Raw genomic sequence first — 22,338 nt, forward strand, 5'->3', positions numbered from 1 at the left:
AATGGTATTTTTTTTTTTTTTGCATGCATGTTTGAATCACAAATGTTTAATTTGGACTTTACTGTCCCTTCCTGTAAATACATTAGAATTGCATAATCAACAAATACATAATAAAAAGACAATGCAATTGCTTATTTTTTTCTGACAAGTTCAAAGTTTCCTTACATTTAGTTGTCAGCCATCAGACTCACACAAATATAGGAGCTGTGAACTCTCACACATGCTTAGAAGGAGCTGTGCCCCTGGAAATGCGTTCATTAACACATGTACTTTCATTATGGGATTAATCATGTAGGGAGTGTTAAGTCCCATTAATTAATACTTACATAATTATATGCCTAGGGTTGCTGGTCTGTTTAATATATCTCTGTGGCTGTACCTTCTACAAAACTGTACTTGTTTAATCTTTCCTTGCCTCCATGTGATAAATCCAAAATTAAACACTTACCAAATTTAAAAAATGTATTTATAAAATGATATATATATATATATATTGTGCTTTAGAATTACTTACCACAGACACACTTGCCAATGTTATATTGTCCTTAGTTGCAGCAAACACAATTGATGCAATTAGGAATAATAAACCAGTCCCAAGCACAACCCAAGGATTCTGCAAAGGAAAAGAAAAAAACAGAATTTATGTTTACCTGATAAATTACTTTCTCCAACGGTGTGTCCGGTCCACGGCGTCATCCTTACTTGTGGGATATTCTCTTCCCCAACAGGAAATGGCAAAGAGCCCAGCAAAGCTGGTCACATGATCCCTCCTAGGCTCCGCCTACCCCAGTCATTCGACCGACGTTAAGGAGGAATATTTGCATAGGAGAAACCATATGATACCGTGGTGACTGTAGTTAAAGAAAATAAATCATCAGACCTGATTAAAAAACCAGGGCGGGCCGTGGACCGGACACACCGTTGGAGAAAGTAATTTATCAGGTAAACATAAATTCTGTTTTCTCCAACATAGGTGTGTCCGGTCCACGGCGTCATCCTTACTTGTGGGAACCAATACCAAAGCTTTAGGACACGGATGAAGGGAGGGAGCAAATCAGGTCACCTAAATGGAAGGCACCACGGCTTGCAAAACCTTTCTCCCAAAAAATAGCCTCAGAAGAAGCAAAAGTATCAAACTTGTAAAATTTGGTAAAAGTGTGCAGTGAAGACCAAGTCGCTGCCCTACATATCTGATCAACAGAAGCCTCGTTCTTGAAGGCCCATGTGGAAGCCACAGCCCTAGTGGAATGAGCTGTGATTCTTTCAGGAGGCTGCCGTCCGGCAGTCTCGTAAGCCAATCTGATGATGCTTTTAATCCAAAAAGAGAGAGAGGTAGAAGTTGCTTTTTGACCTCTCCTGTTACCAGAATAAACAACAAACAAGGAAGATGTTTGTCTAAAATCCTTTGTAGCATCTAAATAGAATTTTAGAGCGCGAACAACATCCAAATTGTGCAACAAACGTTCCTTCTTCGAAACTGGTTTCGGACCCAAAGAAGGCACGACTATCTCCTGGTTAATGTTTTTGTTAGAAACAACTTTTGGAAGAAAACCAGGTTTAGTACGTAAAACCACCTTATCTGCATGGAACACCAGATAAGGAGGAGAACACTGCAGAGCAGATAATTCTGAAACTCTTCTAGCGGAAGAAATTGCAGCCAAAAACAAAACTTTCCAAGATAATAACTTAATATCAACGGAATGTAAGGGTTCAAACGGAACCCCCTGAAGAACTGAAAGAACTAAGTTGAGACTCCAAGGAGGAGTCAAAGGTTTGTAAACAGGCTTGATTCTAACCAGAGCCTGAACAAAGGCTTGAACATCTGGCACAGCTGCCAGCTCTTTGTGAAGTAACACAGACAAGGCAGAAATCTGTCCCTTCAAGGAACTTGCAGATAATCCTTTCTCCAATCCTTCTTGAAGAAAGGATAGAATCCTAGGAATCTTTACCTTGTCCCAAGGGAATCCTTTAGATTCACACCAACAGATATATTTTTTCCATATTTTGTGGTAAATTTTTCTAGTTACAGGCTTTCTGGCCTGAACAAGAGTATCAATAACAGAATCTGAGAACCCTCGCTTTGATAAGATCAAGCGTTCAATCTCCAAGCAGTCAGCTGGAGTAGGACCAGATTCGGATGTTCGAACGGACCTTGAACAAGAAGGTCTCGTCTCAAAGGTAGCTTCCATGGTGAAGCCGATGACATATTCACCAGATCTGCCTACCAAGTCCTGCGTGGTTACGCAGGAGCTATCAAGATCACCTACGCCCTCTCCTGATTGATCCTGGCTACCAGCCTGGGGATGAGAGGAAACGGCGGGAATACATAAGCTAGGTTGAAGGTCCAAGGTGCTACTAGTGCATCTACTAGAGTCGCCTTGGGATCCCTGGATCTGGACCCGTAGCAAGGAACCTTGAAGTTCTGACGAGAGGCCATCAGATCCATGTCTGGAATGCCCCACAGTTGAGTGATTTGGGCAAAGATTTCCGGATGGAGTTCCCACACCCCCGGATGCAATGTCTGACGAATCAGAAAATCCGCTTCCCAAGTTTCCACTCCTGGGATGTGGATTGCAGACAGGTGGCAGGAGCGAGTCTCCGCCCATTGAATGATTTTGGTCACTTCTTCCATCGCCAGGGAACTCCTTGTTCCCCCCTGATGGTTGATGTACGCAACAGTCGTCATGTTGTCTGATTGAAACCGTATGAACTTGGCCCTCGCTAGCTGAGGCCAAGCCTTGAGAGCATTGAATATCGCTCTCAGTTCCAGAATATTTATCGGTAGAAGAGATTCTTCCCGAGACCAAAGACCCTGAGCTTTCAGGGATCCCCAGACCGCGCCCCAGCCCATCAGACTGGCGTCGGTCGTGACAATGACCCACTCTGGTCTGCGGGAGGTCACCCCTAGCGACAGGTTGTCCAGGGACAGCCACCAACGGAGTGAGTCTCTGGTCCTCTGATTTACTTGTATCTTCGGAGACAAGTCTGTATAGTCCCCATTCCACTGACTGAGCATACACAATTGAAATGGTCTTAGATGAATGCGCGCAAAAGGAACTATGTCCATTGCCGCTACCATCAAACCTATCACTTCCATGCACTGTGCTATGGAAGGAAGAGGAACGGAAGGAAGTATCCGACAAGAGTTTAGAAGTTTTGTTTTTCTGGTCTCTGTCAGAAAAATCCTCATTTCTAAGGAGTCTATTATTGTTCCCAAGAAGGGAACTCTTGTCGACGGAGATAGAGAACTCTTTTCCACGTTCACTTACCATCCGTGAGATCTGAGAAAGGCCAGGACTATGTCCGTGTGAGCCTTTGCTTGAGGAAGGGACGACGCTTGAATCAGAATGTCGTCCAAGTAAGGTACTACAGCAATGCCCCTTGGTCTTAGCACCGCCAGAAGGGACCCTAGTACCTTTGTGAAAATCCTTGGAACAGTGGCTAATCCGAAAGGAAGCGCCACGAACTGGTAATGCTTGTCCAGGAATGCGAACCTTAGGAACCGATGATGTTCCTTGTGGACAGGAATATGTAGATACGCATCCTTTAAATCCACCGTGGTCAAGAATTGACCTTTCTGGATGGAAGGATTGTTCGAATGGTTTCCATTTTGGACGATGGAACCTTGAGAAACTTGTTTAGGATCTTGAGATCTAAGATTGGTCTGAACGTTCCCTCTTTTTTGGGAACTACGAACAGATTGGAGTAGAACCCCATCCCTCGTTCTTTTAATGGAACAGGATGAATCACTTCCAGAAGATAACCTTGGAAGACTATTTCTAGCGCCCAAGGATCCAGAACATCTCTTGCCCAAGCCTGAGTGAAGAGAGAGAGTCTGCCCCCCACCAAATCCGGTCCCGGATCGGGGGCCCGCATCTCATGCTGTCTTGGGAGCAGTGGCAGGTTTCTTGGCCTGCTTTCCTTTGTTCCAGCCTTGCCTTGGTCTCCAGGCTGGATTGGCTTGAGAAGTATTACCCTCCTGCTTAGAGGACGTAGCACTTGGGGCTGGTCCGTTTCTGCGAAAGGGACGAAAATTAGGTTTATTTTTGGCCTTGAAAGACCTATTGAGGAAGGGCGTGGCCCTTGCCCCCAGTGATATCAAAGATAAACTCTTTCAAGTCAGGGCCAAACAGTGTTTTCCCCTTGAAAGGAATGTCAAACAATTTGTTCTTGGAAGACGCATCCGCTGACCAAGATTATAACCAAAGCGCTCTGCGCGCCACAATAGCAAACCCAGAATTTTTCGCCGCTAACCTAGCCAATTGCAAGGTGGCGTCTAGGGTGAAAGAATTAGCCAATTTAAGAGCACGAATTCTGTCCATAATCTCCTCATAAGAAGAAGAATTACTAATAATCGCCTTTTCTAGCTCATCGCACCAGAAACACGCGGCTGTAGTGACAGGGACAATGCATGCAATTGGTTGTAGAAGGTAACCTTGCTGAACAAACATCTTTTTTAGCAAACCTTCTAATTTTTTATCCATAGGATCTTGGAAAGCACAACTATCTTCTATGGGTATAGTGGTGCGCTTGTTTAGAGTAGAAACCGCCCCCTCGACCTTGGGGACTGTCTGCCATAAGTCCTTTCTGGGGTCGACTATAGGAAACAATTTTTTAAATATGGGGGGAGGTACGAAAGGTACACCGGGCCTGTCCCATTCTTTATTAACAATGTACGCCACCCGCTTGAGTATAGGAAAAGCTTCGGGGGGCCCCGGGGCCTCTAGGAACTTGTCCATTTTACATAGTGTTTCTGGAATGACCAGATAATCACAATCATCCAAATTGGATAACACCTCCTTAAGCAGAGCGCGGAGATGTTCCAACTTAAATTTAAAAGTAATCACATCAGGTTCAGCTTGTTGAGAAATTTTTCCTGAATCTGAAATTTCTCCCTCAGACAAAACCTCCCTGGCCCCCTCAGACTGGTGTAGGGGCCCTTCAGAAACAATATCATCAGCGGCCTCATGCTCTTCAGTATTTTCTAAAACAGAGCAGTCGCGCTTTCGCTGACAAGTGGGCATATTGGCTAAAATGTTTTTGATAGAATTATCCATTACAGCCGTTAATTGTTGCATAGTAAGGAGTATTGGCGCGCTAGATGTACTAGGGGCCTCCTGTATGGGCAAAACTGGTGTAGACGAAGGAGGGGATGATGCAGTACCATGCTTACTCCCCTCACTTGAGGAATCATCTTGGGCATCATTTTTACTAAATTTATTATGACATAAATCACATCTATTTAAATGAGAAGGAACCTTGGCTTCCCCACAGTCAGAACACAATCTATCTGGTAGTTCAGACATGTTAAACAGGCATAAACTTGATAACAAAGCACAAAAAACGTTTTAAAATAAAACCGTTACTGTCACTTTAAATTTTAAACTGAACACACTTTATTACTGCAATTGCGAAAAAGTATGAAGGAATTGTTCAAAATTCACCAAAATTTCACCACAGTGTCTTAAAGCCTTAAAAGTATTGCACACCAAATTTGGAAGCTTTAACCCTTAAAATAACGGAACCGGAGCCGTTTTTATATTTAACCCCTTTACAGTCCCTGGAATCTGCTTTGCTGAGACCCAACCAAGCCCAAAGGGGAATACGATACCAAATAATGCCTTCAGAAAGACTTTTCTATGTATCAGAGCTCCACACACATGCAGCTGCATGTCATGCTGTTCTCAAAAACAAGTGCGCCATACCGGCGCGAAAATGAGGCTCTGACTATGATTAGGGAAAGCCCCAATAGAATAAAGTGTCTAAAACAGTGCCTGCCGATATTATTTTACAAAAAATACCCAGATTAAATGATTCCTCAAGGCTAAATATGTGTAAATATGATCGATTTAGCCCAGAAAATGTCTACAGTCTTAATAAGCCCTTGTGAAGCCCTTATTTACTGTGTGAATAAAAATGGCTTACCGGATCCCATAGGGAAAATGACAGCTTCCAGCATTACATCGTCTTGTTAGAATGTGTCATACCTCAAGCAGCAAAAGACTGCTCACTGTTCCCCCAACTGAAGTTAATTCCTCTCAACAGTCCTGTGTGGAACAGCCATGGATTTTAGTAACGGTTGCTAAAATCATTTTCCTCATACAAACAGAAATCTTCATCTCTTTTCTGTTTCAGAGTAAATAGTACATACCAGCACTATTTTAAAATAACAAACTCTTGATTGAATAATAAAAACTACAGTTAAACACTAAAAAACTCTAAGCCATCTCCGTGGAGATGTTGCCTGTACAACGGCAAAGAGAATGACTGGGGTAGGCGGAGCCTAGGAGGGATCATGTGACCAGCTTTGCTGGGCTCTTTGCCATTTCCTGTTGGGGAAGAGAATATCCCACAAGTAAGGATGACGCCGTGGACCGGACACACCTATGTTGGAGAAATATTTACTGTATGTTTTTGTATGTACAATATTGTCCACTAGATGGTGCAATTTGAACATTATAACATCCCTTAGAAAGCTGCATCTAATTTGTAAAAAAAAGATGCTTCAAATGTATAATTTTTTAGAAGACCCAGTAGATTCAGTATACTATTATTTTCTGCATAGATCTTGCCATCTCAGAATTCTACAACAGGAACTTAATACCAACACAGCCCAAAAAAAGTTAGTCATTTCAGCAGTACAGATATCTCTAAATTAGCAAACTAACATAAACCATTAATTTGATGCTTTCGAGCCCTTGCAGGGCAGGCTCGCACATCATGCCCTCTCACTTCAATATTTCACACAATCTTACATCTTAATAAATATGGTATGGATACATATTTGCATGCCCACACACGAAAATAAACAGAATATAATATGCAGAATATAATATAAATAAAAAATTGGAGATGTAAAATCACAGAAACCCATTAGATAATTTGTGTGAGTTGACAAAAAGGAGGGAAAACAAATAGTGAGGTATAGTAGCTAAGCACTATTAAATCATGATGGTTAACAAAAGGGAACAAATTTCACGGAACTTGTTAAAAAGGAATAATGACAGTTCTACTAGCAGTGAGGAGTGTATGACCTTCTCCATTTAGTTTATTACAGTTAACCAGAATGTCTGTATAAAAGGACAATTCCACTAACCGTGTTTAGTTTCCCTCTAACCCACACACCCTCCAGAAGTTTGGTTGCGATAAAAGGAATATTAAAGGGACATTATTTCTTAATATTATATTGCTTACACTAGATGTGTGATCCATTAAACCTGTCAGTACAGTTAAGTAGAATTTAAACATTTAGAACACAAACAATGCAAGTTTATGTATTTAATTTTTGCACAGCTTTGTTGTGACTGTGAGAATGAGCAAGCCAGGAAACTCATTTAAGTTGTGTATGGGGTAGAAATGGAAGTGTGCAATTAAGTACAGTTTTTTAAAAAAAAGGTCATGATTTTATTTAAATTTACATATTATTTGCATTTTGTTTATGAGTTAAAACTATATGATTGTAGCAGATCTGACAGACAGCTGCTATAGTTGGCATCACTGCCTAGCTCTTCCCACCTACTCCCTCTCTGCCCAGCTGAGCACACTAAAAAAAGCTGTGCAAGATGTGCAAAAGCGCAGACCTTTAAGGAAAAGGTGTTCATGGGTAATTTCAACATTTACATAAGAGATTTCTCCATAAAGGGGGGTATACACACAATAGTGCCAAGTTAAGAGACTGGCAATAACCAGGGAGAACAGTCGCAATGGTCCATGTACACCAAGCCCAGATGGGTTAAAACAAGATGACCTCAAAACCTCCAGCACCTCAGGGACTATGTATATACCTTTTTATCACTGATAGATACTGTCTATATGGCCCCATACATGACTACAGAACTATTACTGCAACAAAATATGCATACGTTACCGATTTCTCTTTTTGTTCCCCGTTATTTGGGAGTTGTATAAAAAATTATTATAAATATCAACTTCCCGTCTCTCCCTAATGACCTAGGGACTGGCACAATAACATATTACTTATCAGGATAATATGTTTTACCTGGCATAGCTACATTTGGTAATAGTAATATAAATGTCATATTGCAAGTTATTTTAGTTGTACTAGGAACAATTACTGCTGTAAATGCATCACACATAGGGCTCCATGTAGTAAGCTGCTCCGGAGCCCTTGCGGGGCCTGCTTCCCGAAAATGTAAGAAATAGTGGTCATTAGACCACTGCCTCTTACACTCTGAGGTGTCTAAATGTAGCCATCCAATCAGCAAACGCTACCAAAATGCTGAACCAAAAATGGGCCAGCTCCTAAGCTTACTTTACAGCTTTATTAAATAAAGATACTAAGAGAACAAAGAAAATGTGATAATAGGAGTAAATTAGAAAGTTGCTAAAAATTGTATACTCTATCTGAATCATGAAAACTTATTTTTGACTAGACTATCCCTTTAAAGGGACACGAAACCCCAATTTTTTTTTCTTTCATGATTTTGAAAGAGCATGCAATTTTAAACAATTTTCCAATTTACATCTATTATCTAATTTGCTTTATTCGCTTGATATCCTTTGTTTAAAAGCATATCTAAATAGGCTCAGTAGCTGCTGGTTGGTGGCTACACATAGATGCCTCCTGTGATTGGCTCACCCATGTGCATTGCTATTTCTTCAACAAGGGATACCTAAAGAATGAAGAAAATTAGATTATAGAAGTAAACTGGAATGCTGTTTAGAATTGTATTCTCAATCTAAAAAATGGGTTTCATGTCCCTTTAATGACTACGCATTAAAACTGCTCTTAGTTTTGCGTTTCACAACTCTATTCAAATGAGCTCTATATATTGCACTTCTTCGCCTCACAAATCACCTTGTTGACAAACATATGAAGGGATTAAGTTGCGCCTACAATTAACATTAATATCCATAAAATATAAAACATAGATCATGATTTAGTAGATATAAAAAGATACCCAAAACTGTTCCACACAATTTTATATTAGAAAGTTTTAAGTTGTAAGTCACATTCTGCTTTATAAAATTAAACTAGACAAGCCTCTCTTCCCAGAACCGCATAATTCATAATGTGATGTACTTACTATAAGATCTAAAGGCTTAAATTTGTCATGTAGTGGAGTGCAGTATACAATCAAAATAAGAACAGCAAGTAGGAACGCACTGCAGCTCACAAACTCAAAGAAGTAGAGTCCGCCACAATTTTCACATTCGTTAATCAACTCTTCACATAAAAAAGCCACAAAGGAGAGAACCTAGGGAAACAAAAAGAATAATTCCATTATCCATACAATATATATTTTATTAATAAGCTTTAAAGTCACCATTATTGTTATTGATCAGACTGGAAAACCCCGTTGGTAAACGTTAGAAACAATCTGTGGAATCTTCTTTCGCGTGGCTCACAGAGTTTTTGAGGGGTTTTTAATTAATAACATTTTATAAATGGCAAAACAATTGCAATTATAAATTAACATTCTGATAAGATTTTAGCTGAGTTCCATAAACTATAAAAAAACATGATCTTTAAAAAAACAAAGACAAGATGTGTTTGAAAAAAAAATGGGTTTCAAATTGGTCAAGGCTATTACATTAGATCAATTGAGAAATCAAGCAAAACACATTTTCTGATGGACTCAAGTACACCTGATATGGTCTTGCAATGAAAACATAAACAATAACCATGTTTCTGTGATTTGGAATTGCTTCAAATTTGTAAAACATTAATGGATTGGAAATAATTCCTACATGTGTTATAGTCTGGTGTTTTATTTTGTTTTTCAATATAGTATGGAGTTTGGCATTGATTTCAAAATAAATAATAATTATGTCAAAGTTGTGGTATGATTTTAAGAATTGTGACAATCAGTGATTCTGTTTTTATATAGCGCTTATCCAATAGACCATGGTTCTTCAAACCACAGGTTGGGACCCATTATTATACGAGTATGTGTGAGTATTGTATGAGAGTATGTGGTTTGTGTTATTACCTTTTACAACACTTTCCAGTTTGGACTACAATCAGAATAAAAAATAGAAAATAGGGTTGCAAATGTATGTGGTATCATGGCACTGGGTCTTGTGGGTCTTGGGGGGGGGGGGGGGAGTTTGAAGAACCCTTCTATAGACCATGTACTTGACAAACACATTTTTATTCTCCTGATGGAAAGCTTCAATACTTCAATATCCATTATGAAGAAAGTTTATTTTAAACCCATTTGATTCTTTTTTTCTATATATCCAGTTTTGACAATAATATACAAAATGTTAACGCCAACAGTTGATATTTGATTCACATAAAGTCTTGTAGAGAGTTTATGCTTTTGTAAAACTTGTTTGTAACATTCACTACACAATATATATAAGTTCAAAATTTCTGTGTCACTCCAACAATGTCAAATAGGTCACAGCTATGAATGAATATATGAATAACAGAATTTATGCTTACCTGATAAATTACTTTCTCCAATGGTGTGTCCGGTCCACGGCGTCATCCTTACTTGTGGGATATTCTCCTCCCCAACAGGAAATGGCAAAGAGCCCAGCAAAGCTGGTCACATGATCCCTCCTAGGCTCCGCCTTCCCCAGTCATTCGACCGACGTAAAGGAGGAATATGCATAGGAGAAATCATATGATACCGTGGTGACTGTAGTTAGAGAAAAAAATTCATCAGACCCGATTAAAAAACCAGGGCGGGCCGTGGACCGGACACACCGTTGGAGAAAGTAATTTATCAGGTAAGCATAAATTCTGTTTTCTCCAACATAGGTGTGTCCGGTCCACGGCGTCATCCTTACTTGTGGGAACCAATATTAAAGCTTTAGGACACGGATGATGGGAGGGAGCAAATCAGGTCACCTAGATGGAAGGCACCACGGCTTGCAAAACCTTTCTCCCAAAAATAGCCTCAGAAGAAGCAAAAGTATAAAATTTGTAAAATTTGGTAAAAGTGTGCAGTGAAGACCAAGTCGCTGCCTTACATATCTGCTCAACAGAAGCCTCGTTCTTGAAGGCCCATGTGGAAGCCACGGCCCTAGTGGAGTGAGCTGTGATTCTTTCAGGAGGCTGCCGTCCGGCAGTCTCATAAGCCAATCGGATGATGCTTTTAAGCCAAAAAGAGAGAGAGGTAGAAGTTGCTTTTTGACCTCTCCTTTTACCAGAATAAACAACAAACAAGGAAGAAGTTTGTCTGAAATCCTTAGTAGCCTCTAAATAGAATTTTAGAGCACGAACTACATCCAAATTGTGTAACAAACGTTCCTTCTTTGAAACTGGATTCGGACACAAAGAAGGCACGACTATCTCCTGGTTAATATTTTTGTTAGAAACAACTTTCGGAAGAAAACCAGGTTTAGTACGCAAAACCACCTTATCTGCATGGAACACCAGATAAGGAGGAGAACACTGCAGAGCAGATAACTCTGAAACTCTTCTAGCAGAAGAAATTGCAACCAAAAACAAAACTTTCCAAGATAATAACTTGATATCAACGGAATGTAGGGGTTCAAACGGAACCCCCTGAAGAACTGAAAGAACTAAATTGAGACTCCAAGGAGGAGTCAAAGGTTTGTAAACAGGCTTGATTCTAACCAGAGCCTGAACAAAAGCTTGAACATCTGGCACAGCCGCCAGCTTTTTGTGAAGTAAAACAGATAAAGCAGAAATCTGTCCCTTCAAAGAACTTGCAGATAATCCTTTCTCCAAACCTTCTTGAAGAAAGGATAGAATCTTAGGAATTTTTATCTTGTTCCATGGGAATCCTTTAGATTCACACCAACAGATATATATTTTCCCTATTTTATGGTAGATTTTTCTAGTTACAGGCTTTCTAGCCTGAACAAGAGTATCAATGACAGAATCTGAGAACCCTCGCTTTGATAAAATCAAGCGTTCAATCTCCAAGCAGTCAGTTGGAGTGAGGCCAGATTCGGATGTTCGAACGGACCTTGAACAAGAAGGTCCTGTCTCAAAGGTAGCTTCCATGGTGGAGCCGATGACATATTCACCAGATCTGCATACCAAGTCCTGCGTGGCCACGCAGGAGCTATCAAGATCACCGATACCCTCTCCTGTTTGATCCTGGCTACCAGCCTGGGAATGAGAGGAAACGGTGGGAACACATAAGCTAGGTTGAAAGTCCAAGGTGCTACTAGTGCATCCACTAGAGTCGCCTTGGGATCCCTGGATCTGGACCCGTAGCAAGGAACCTTGAAGTTCTGACGAGACGCCATCAGATCCATGTCTGGAATGCCCCACAATTGAATTATTTGGCCAAAGATTTCCGGATGGAGTTCCCACTCCCCCGGATGAAATGTCTGACGACTCAGAAAATCCGCTTCCCAATTTTCCACTCCTGGGATGTGGATTGCAGACAAGTGGCAGGAGTGAGTCTCCGCCCATTGAATTATTTTGGTCACTTCTTCCATCGCCAGGGAACTCCTTGTTCCCCCCTGATGGTTGATATACGCAACAGTCGTCATGTTGTCTGATTGAAACCGTATGAATTTGGCCTTTGCTAGCTGAGGCCAAGCCTTGAGAGCATTGAATATCGCTCTCAGTTCCAGAATATTTATCGGGAGAAGAGATTCTTCCTGAGACCAAAGACCCTGAGCTTTCAGGGGTTCCCAGACCACGCCCCAGCCCACCAGACTGGCGTCGGTCGTGACAATGACCCACTCTGGTCTGCGGAAGCTCATCCCTTGTGACAGGTTGTCCAGGGACAGCCACCAACGGAGTGAATCTCTGGTCCTCTGATCTACTTGTATCGTCGGAGACAAGTCTGTATAATCCCCATTCCACTGACTGAGCATGCACATTTGTAATGGTCTTAGATGAATTCGCGCAAAAGGAACTATGTCCATTGCCGCGACCATCAAACCTATTACTTCCATGCACTGCGCTATGGAAGGAAGAAGAACAGAATGAAGTACTTGACAAGAGCTTAGAAGTTTTGATTTTCTGGCCTCTGTCAGAAAAATCCTCATTTCTAAGGAGTCTATTATTGTTCCCAAGAAGGGAACTCTTGTTGACGGGGATAGAGAACTTTTTTCTACGTTCACTTTCCACCCGTGAGATCTGAGAAAGGCCAGGACAATGTCCGTATGAGCCTCTGCTTGTGGCAGAGACGACGCTTGAATCAGTATGTCGTCCAAGTAAGGTACTACTGCAATGCCCCTTGGTCTTAGCACCGCCAGAAGGGACCCTAGTACCTTTGTGAAAATTCTTGGAGCAGTGGCTAATCCGAATGGAAGTGCCACAAACTGGTAATGCTTGTCCAGAAAGGCGAACCTTAGGAACCGATGATGTTCCTTGTGGATAGGAATATGTAGATACGCATCCTTTAAATCCACCGTGGTCATGAATTGACCTTCCTGGATGGTAGGAAGAATTGTCCGAATGGTTTCCATTTTGAACGATGGAACCCTGAGAAACTTGTTTAGGATCTTGAGATCTAAGATTGGTCTGAATGTTCCCTCTTTTTTGGGAACTATGAACAGATTGGAGTAGAATCCCATCCCTTGTTCTCCTAATGGAACAGGGTGAATCACTCCCATTTTTAACAGGTCTTCTACACAATGTAAGAATGCCTGTCTTTTTATGTGGTCTGAAGACAATTGAGACCTGTGGAACCTTCCCCTTGGGGGTAGCTCCTTGAATTCCAGAAGATAACCTTGGGAGACTATTTCTAGCGCCCAAGGATCCAGAACATCTCTTGCCCAAGCCTGAGCGAAGAGAGAAAGTCTGCCCCCCACCAGATCCGGTCCCGGATCGGGGGCCAACATCTCATGCTGTCTTGGTAGCAGTGGCAGGTTTCTTGGCCTGCTTACCTTTGTTCCAGCCTTGCATTGGCCTCCAGGCTGGCTTGGTTTGAGAAGTATTACCCTCTTGCTTAGAGGATGTAGAACTTGAGGCTGGTCCGTTTCTGCGAAAGGGACGAAAATTTGGTTTATTTTTAGCCTTAAAAGACCTATCCTGAGGAAGGGCGTGGCCCTTTCCCCCAGTGATATCTGAAATAATCTCTTTCAAGTCAGGGCCAAACAGCGTTTTCCCCTTGAAAGGTATGTTAAGCAATTTGTTCTTGGAGGACGCATCCGCTGACCAAGACTTTAGCCAAAGCGCTCTGCGCGCCACAATAGCAAACCCTGAATTTTTCGCCGCTAATCTAGCTAATTGCAAAGTGGCGTCTAAAGTAAAAGAGTTAGCCAATTTAAGAGCGTGAACTCTGTCCATAATCTCCTCATAAGAAGATTCCTTATCGAGCGACTTTTCTAGTTCATCGAACCAGAAACACGCTGCTGTAGTGACGGGAACAATGCATGAAATTGGTTGTAGAAGGTAACCTTGCTGAACAAACATCTTTTTAAGCAAACCCTCTAATTTTTTATCCATAGGATCTTTGAAAGCACAACTATCTTCTATAGGGATAGTAGTGCGTTTGTTTAGAGTAGAAACCGCCCCCTCGACCTTGGGGACTGTCTGCCATAAGTCCTTTCTGGGGTCGACCATAGGAAACAATTTCTTAAATATAGGGGGAGGGACAAAAGGTATGCCGGGCCTTTCCCATTCTTTGTTTACAATGTCCGCCACCCGCTTGGGTATAGGAAAAGCTTCGGGGGGCACCGGGACCTCTAGGAACTTGTCCATCTTACATAATTTCTCTGGAATGACCAAATTGTCACAATCATCCAGAGTAGACAACACCTCCTTAAGCAGAGCGCGGAGATGTTCCAATTTAAATTTGAATGTAATAACATCAGGTTCAGCTTGTTGAGAAATTTTCCCTGAATCTGAAATTTCTCCCTCAGACAAAACCTCCCTGGCCCCTTCAGACTGGTGTAGGGGCATGTCAGAACCATTATCATCAGCGTCCTCCTGCTCTTCAGTATTTTCTAAAACAGAGCAGCCGCGCTTTCGCTGATAAGTGGGCATTTTGGCTAAAATGTTTTTGATAGAATTATCCATTACAGCCGTTAATTGTTGCATAGTAAGGAGTATTGGCGCACTAGATGTACTAGGGGCCTCCTGTGTGGGCAAGACTGGCGTAGACGAAGGAGGGGATGATGCAGTACCATGCTTACTCCCCTCACTTGAGGAATCATCTTGGGAATCATTTTCTCTAAATTGTTTGTCACATACATTACATCTATTTAAATGAGAAGGAACCTTGGCTTCCTCACATACAGAACATAGTCTATCTGATAGTTCAGACATGTTAAACAGGCATAAACTTGATAACAAAGCACAAAAAACGTTTTAAAATAAAACCGTTACTGTCTCTTTAAATTTTAAAGTGAACACACTTTATTACTGAATATGCGAAAAAGTATGAAGGAATTGTTCAAAATTCACCAAAATTTCACCACAGTGTCTTAAAGCCTTAAAAGTATTTCACACCAAATTTGAAAGCTTTAACTCTTAAAATAACGGAACCGGAGCCGTTTTTATATTTAACCCCTATACAGTCCCTGGTATCTGCTTTGCTGAGACCCAACCAAGCCCAGAGGGGAATACGATACCAAATGACGCCTTCAGTAAGCTTTTTCTGTGTATCTGAGCTCCTCACACATGCATCTGCATGCCTTGCTTCCCAAAAACAACTGCGCATTAGTGGCGCGAAAATGAGGCTCTGCCTATGATTAGAGAAGGCCCCCAGTGAAAAAGGTGTCCAATACAGTGCCTGCCGTTTTTTTTAACATAATTCCCAAGAATAAAATAACTCCTCAAAGCTATAAACTATTAAAAATGCTTATAAATTAATCGTTTTAGCCCAGAAAAATGTCTACCAGTCTTTAAAGCCCTTGTGAAGCCCTTTATTCTTATTAATAAAAATGGCTTACCGGATCCCATAGGGAAAATGACAGCTTCCAGCATTACCAAGTCTTGTTAGAAATGTGTCATACCTCAAGCAGCCAAAGTCTGCTCACTGTTTCCCCCAACTGAAGTTAATTCCTCTCAACAGTCCTGTGTGGAAACAGCCATCGATTTTAGTAACGGTTGCTAAAATCATTTTCCTCTTACAAACAGAAATCTTCATCTCTTTTCTGTTTCAGAGTAAATAGTACATACCAGCACTATTTTAAAATAACAAACTCTTGATAGAAGAATACAAACTACATTTAAACACCAAAAAACTCTGAGCCATCTCCGTGGAGATGTTGCCTGTGCAACGGCAAAGAGAATGACTGGGGAAGGCGGAGCCTAGGAGGGATCATGTGACCAGCTTTGCTGGGCTCTTTGCCATTTCCTGTTGGGGAGGAGAATATCCCACAAGTAAGGATGACGCCGTGGATCGGACACACCTATGTTGGAGAAATATATATATCTATATATATATATATATATATATATATATATATATATATTTACAAAGAAAGGCACATTCCGGGTCAACATGGTTTGAGCAGAATTGTCCCTTTACACTACAGCTAAAGGGACAGTCTACACCTTAGTCACATTAAAGTCTTACTGTAGATTAAGCTGCAGATGTCCTGCACCCCTTTCTATATCATGCAACTGTAAAAAAAAAAAAAAAAAAAAAAAGTTACTTTGAAATGGCTGCCAAGATCTGCCCGATGATGACATCGTGATCTGGGCTGTCTTAAAAGCTTTCATAGTTACAAAAGACTCACTAGTTAGATCCAACAGACTGTCAATGCTATTCTGCAGAGTGCCTAGATGCAGTCCAGATCATGATGTCATCAGTGGGTGGAGCTTGGCAGGAATTTCAAAGTGACAAAAGCAATATTCCTTTTAAAATAACTTTTTTTTAACTGTTACTGCTGCATGCTATAGAATGGGGTGCAGGAGGACATGTGCAACTTAATCTAAAGTAAGACTTTAAGACAGGGGGCATCAACCTCATTGTATCCAGGGGGCATTAGCCAAGTGTTCTTCTCCCATGGGAGCCACTTGAACAGAGTGAGTGCTCTGGAAATTGATATAATAGAAACTGGAAGTGACATTTACCCAAGTAGTAGTGCATGGTAGGATCTGTAGTCCAGAATAGACTTACACAGTGTATATTTATCTTTTAAAGTGATTATTCTGGAACTGAATAAAAAGGGACATTTATCCAAGCAATGCATAATGGGAATCTATACTGGACAATGCATGCTTACCTTTGTTTATCTTGTGAGGGCCTCTAAACAATTGATTGGGCCAAATTAATTATTTACCTAATAAACAAGTGAGGGCCAGATTAAACTATCTTGAGGGTCGGTAACCTTTAGACCACTGCTTTAAGATGACTAAGGTGTAGACTGTCCCTTTAAAGAGACATTAAAATGCTGGGTACAGTTACTACTCACCATGTTATGGTTTTTACTCCTCTACCTGCAGCTCTCTTTAAAGTGGTTCTCTTATTTTAACCCATCACAGAAGCCAGTTAGTAAAGCTCTGCAGCTTTATACTCGTGCCGCCATCTTTTAGCGAGCGTACTGTTGCATTCTGTAACACAGCAGTGCACTTTCATAGGATCAGTGACATTGATGTGCCTTGTATTTTGCGTTAGCTTTAACAATAGAAAGAGGAAGCTTTACATTTTTGCAGTTAAAGGGCCATGATACCCAAATGTTGAAACAGTTGAAATTGATGCAGCATAGCTGTAAAAAGCTGAGACGAAAATATCACCTGAACATCTCTATGTAAAAAAGAAAGATATTTTACCTCAAAAGTTTCTCAGTAGCCACATCCCATTGTAAAGGACTAAGCAGCAAATCAGTATGTCTGAACCAGGACAGCTAAGGGAGTGAGCTTTCGTGCACACTCATGTTATTTCCCTATTCAGTTTAAGGAAGTTTACTATGAAATCTCATGAGATCACCGTAAAAGAATTTTTGATGCTGATTGGCCGCTGTTCATTTCTTCTTTTTCTTTTCTTTTTTTTTTTACCTGCAGCTGAGTATAACTTTTTACACAGAACTTACTCTGCTGAGCTGAGGAAATTGTGAGGTAAAATATCTTCCTTTTTTACATAGAGATGCTCAGGTGATATTTTCCTGTTAGCTTTTTACAGTTATACTGCATCAGTTTCAAGTGATTTAGCATAAGAGTATTATGTCCCTTTAATTTACATAGTTTAAAAGTTGCATAACAAATATAAAATGCATATACAGATTTAGAGCAATGCAGCCACTGTATTGTGCACGCTAAACGTAAAGGGATATGAACCCACATTTTTTCTTTCATGATTCAGATAGAGCATGGCATTTTAAGCAACTTTGTAATTTACTCCTATTATCAATTTTTCTTCATTCTCTTGCTATCTTTATTTTAAAAGCAGGAATGTAAATCTTAGCAGCCAGCCCATTTTAGGTTCAGCACCATGGATAGTGCTTGCTTATTAGAGGCTGACATTTACCCACCAATAAGCAAGCATAACCCAGGTTCTCAACCAAAATGGGCCGGCTCCTATGCATCACATTCCTGCTTTTTAAATAAAGATAGCAAGAGAATGAAGAAAATTTGATAAAAGGAGTAAATTAGAAAGTTGCATGCTCTATCTGAATCCTGAAAGAAAATATTTGGGTTTAGTGTCCCTTTTAGTGCACAATTTGGCTTGTCAAGAAGACAACATGAATGATTTGTGAATATTTCTGTGACATGGTGCAAGAATAATTAAAGTAATCAGAAACCCAAAAATGTTCTTTTGTGATTCAGTCAGAGCAGACCATTTAAAGCTTCCAATTTACTTCTATTATCAAATTTGCTTCGTTCCCATGATATTCTGTATTAAAGAGATACCTAGGTAGGCATCTGGAGCACTACATGACAGGAAATAGTGCTGCCATCTAGTGCTCTTGCAAATGAATAACATTCCTGCAAAACTGCTGCCATATAGTCCAGAAATGTGCCGGCTCCTAAGCATACGTCCCTGCTTTTTAACAAAAACATACCAAGAGAAAGAAGAAAAATTGCTAATAGAAATAATTTAGAAAGTTGTTTAAAATTGCATGCTCTATCTAAATCATACAAGAAAATGTGGGTTTTCATGTCCCTTTAAACTCCAAAATGGTGGCGCCCATTGTGAAGATGCAGGACTTCACAGATTAGGAGAGAGCTGCAAGCACAGGATGAAAAAAATAGAATGCGGAGTAATAATCATTCTACTATAGTAGTACCCAGCAGTTTAGTTCTTTTTAAGCATAGAAGATATTTAGATATTTATCACTTTTCTGATTAAAATTTATTTAAGAACAATAATATGTGAGTGGAAAATTCATTGAACAAAAAAGGTATAAAGTCAGAAACGTCATTTGTAAGGGTAGTTATAAACAATGCACCACATATGTGCCACTGTCCCTTACAGATGCATCTTTAATAATTATATGTATATATTTATTATATATAATTAAAATGCTGTAGGTACGACTGCCTTTATGGCTTAAAGGGGCAGTCTACTCCAAAATGTTTATTGTTTAAAAAGATAGATCAGCTCTCTATTACCCATTCCTCAGTTTTGCACAGCCAACGTGGTTATATGAATATACTTTGTACATCTAGGGTTACCTTGTACCTAAGCCTCTTTTAATAGCCCCCTTATCACATGGCTATTTATTATCTGTTTACTTGCATTTTAGCCAATTAGTGCAGTGTCATCCACAACTTCACAGGAGAGCGCACAAAAGCATGTGATCAGAGGCTGTCTGTATTGACTTAGAAACAGGCAGAAATTTAGAGGGTTAAATGTTATAAAGTATATTAATATAACAATATTGGTTTTGCAAAGCTGGTAAATGGGTAGTAAAGGTGTTATCTATCTTTTTAAACAATAACAATGTTGGTGTTGACTGTCCCTTTAATGCTGTTCTACAAATGGGAGCTCACATGTATTGCAACTACATACCTCCCAACATTTCAAAATCCAAAAGAGGGACCCCCACTGAGCAAAAGTGTGATATGTGGTGGGCAGGAGCAGGGATGGGGTCTGGGCTTAACAAGTGGCAGAACATAACACACATTAAGTTTTTTTTTTTTTTAAAGTATAAGCACTCTAACCAAAAGAACACCATACCCACAGTGAAGCATGGTGGTGGTAGCATCATGCTTTGGGGCTGTCTTCAGCTGGAACTGGTTCTGAAATTATTTATCTTTGTCTCATTTTTTTACATCACAGAAACATGACATTTTAACAGGGGTGTGTATATATATATATATATTTTAACAGGGGTGTATATATATATAAAACACATGCTCAGCCCTGGGTGCTCACCCGCACAGCTTCCTGTGGGGACAGCACAGCTTCCTGTGAGTGCCAGTGAGCACCCTTCCCTTGTTCCCACTTTGTTTGGATTTGAGTGCTTGCATTGTGTGGCTGTTTAAGGTCTCAGGTATTGGAAAGGACCTTGACGTGGTACCTGAGCTTGTCCCATTTGGCCAGATGAGGTAACTAACCTTTCCATTTTTGCTTTTAAATCTTAGCTGAGAGCTGGACTTTCTCTGTGTGTTATATATATATATATATATATATATATATATATACATACATACATACATACATACACACATTATATATATATATATATATATATATATATATATATATATATATATATATATATATATACATACACATACATACACACACACACATATATATATATATATAAAATTTAGGCACCCCTGACAATTTCCATGATTTTCATTTATAAATAATTGGGTGTTTGGATCAGCAATTTCATTTTGATCTATAAAGTAACTGAAGGACACAGTAATAGTTCAGTAGTGAAATGAGGTTTATTGGATTAACAGAAAATGTGCAATATGCATCAAAACAAAATTAGACAGGTGCATACATTTGGGCACCCTTGTCATTTTGTTGAATTGAATACCTGTAACTACCTAGCACTGATTAATTGGAACACACAAATGGTTTGGTGAGCACATTAAGCCTTGAAATTCCAAGACAGGTGCATACAATCATGAGAAAGGTATTTAAGGTGGCCAATTGCAAGTTGTTGTTCTTTTTGACTCTCCTCTGAAGAGTGGCAACATGGGGGGCCTCAAAACAACTCTCAAATGACCTGAAAACAAAGATTGTTCAACATTATGGTTTAGGGGAAGGCTACAAAAAGCTATCGCAGAGATTTAAGCTGTCAGGGTCCACTGTGAGGAACATAGTGAGGAAATGGAAGACCACAGGCACGGTTCTTGTTAAAGGCAGAAGTGGCAGGCCAAGTAAAATATCAGAGAGGCAAAGGATGGTAAGAATGGTCAAAAACAGCTCACAGACCACCTCCAAAGACCTACATCATCATCTTTCTGCAGATGGTGTCACTGTGCATCGTTCAACAATTCAGTGCACTTTGCACAAGGAGAAGCTGTATGGGAGAGTGATGCGGAAGAAGCCTTTTCTGCACACACGCCACAGAGTTGCTTGAGGTATGCAAACGCACATTTGGACAAGCCAGCTTCATTTTGGAAGAAGGTGCTGTGGACTGATGAAACAAAGATTTAGTTATTTGGCATAACAAGGGGAGTTATGCATGGCGGCAAAAGAACACAGCGTTCCAAGACAAACACTTGCTACCCACAGTAAAATTTGGTGGATGTTCCATCATGCTGTGGGGCTGTATGGCTAGTGCCGGTACTGGGAATCTTGTTAAAGTTGAAGGTCGCATGGATTCCACTCAATATTAGCAGATACTTGAGAATAATGTTGAGGAATCAGTCACAAAGTTGAAGTTACGCCGGGGTTGGATATTTCAACAAGACGACGACCCAAAACACTGCTCAAAATCTACTCTGGCATTTATGCAGAGGAACAAGTGCAATTTTCTAGAATGGTCATCCCAGTCCCCAGACCAAAATATCATTGAAAATCTGTGGGGTGATTTGAAGCGGGCTGTCCATGCTCGGCAACCATCAAAGCTAACTGAACTGGAGATGTTTTGCAAGGAGGAATGATCCAAAATACCTTCATCCAAAATCCAGACACGTGTTACAGGCTATAGGAAGCGTCTGCTAAAGGAGTCTCTACTAAATATTGATGCAATATTTCTGTTGGGGTTCCCAAATCAATGCACCTGTCTAATTTCATTTTGATGCATATTGTACATTTTCTGTTAATCCAATAAACCTTATTTCACTACTGAAATATTACTGTGTCCTTCAGTTATTTGATAGGACAAAATGAAATTGTTGATCCAAACACCCAATAATTTATAAATAAAAATAATGGAAATTGTCGGGGGTGCCTAAACTTTTGCATACGGCTGTGTGTGTGTATATATATATATATATATATATGTGTATATATATATATATATATATATATATATATATATATATATATATATATATATATATATATATATATATATATATATATATATTCAAAATTTCTGTGTCACTCCAACAATGTCAAATAGGTCATA

At 40.0% G+C, this 22,338-nt stretch overlaps 1 protein-coding gene across 1 annotated transcript in view; it reads right to left on the reverse strand.

The window, feature by feature from the left end:
• CMTM6 (CKLF like MARVEL transmembrane domain containing 6) overlaps positions 1–22,338 on the reverse strand; it is a 156,180-nt gene that overhangs the window by 14,189 nt on the left and 119,653 nt on the right. Inside the window, exons 2-3 of the mRNA XM_053714257.1 lie at positions 9,048–9,218; positions 515–613 (exon numbers count right to left, since the gene is read on the reverse strand). Of these exons, the coding sequence (XP_053570232.1) occupies positions 515–613; positions 9,048–9,218 (270 nt within the window). The remainder of the gene's footprint in view (positions 1–514; positions 614–9,047; positions 9,219–22,338) is intronic.

Source organism: Bombina bombina, chromosome 5 (assembly GCF_027579735.1).
Source record: "Bombina bombina isolate aBomBom1 chromosome 5, aBomBom1.pri, whole genome shotgun sequence".
Lineage (NCBI taxonomy): Eukaryota > Metazoa > Chordata > Amphibia > Anura > Bombinatoridae > Bombina > Bombina bombina.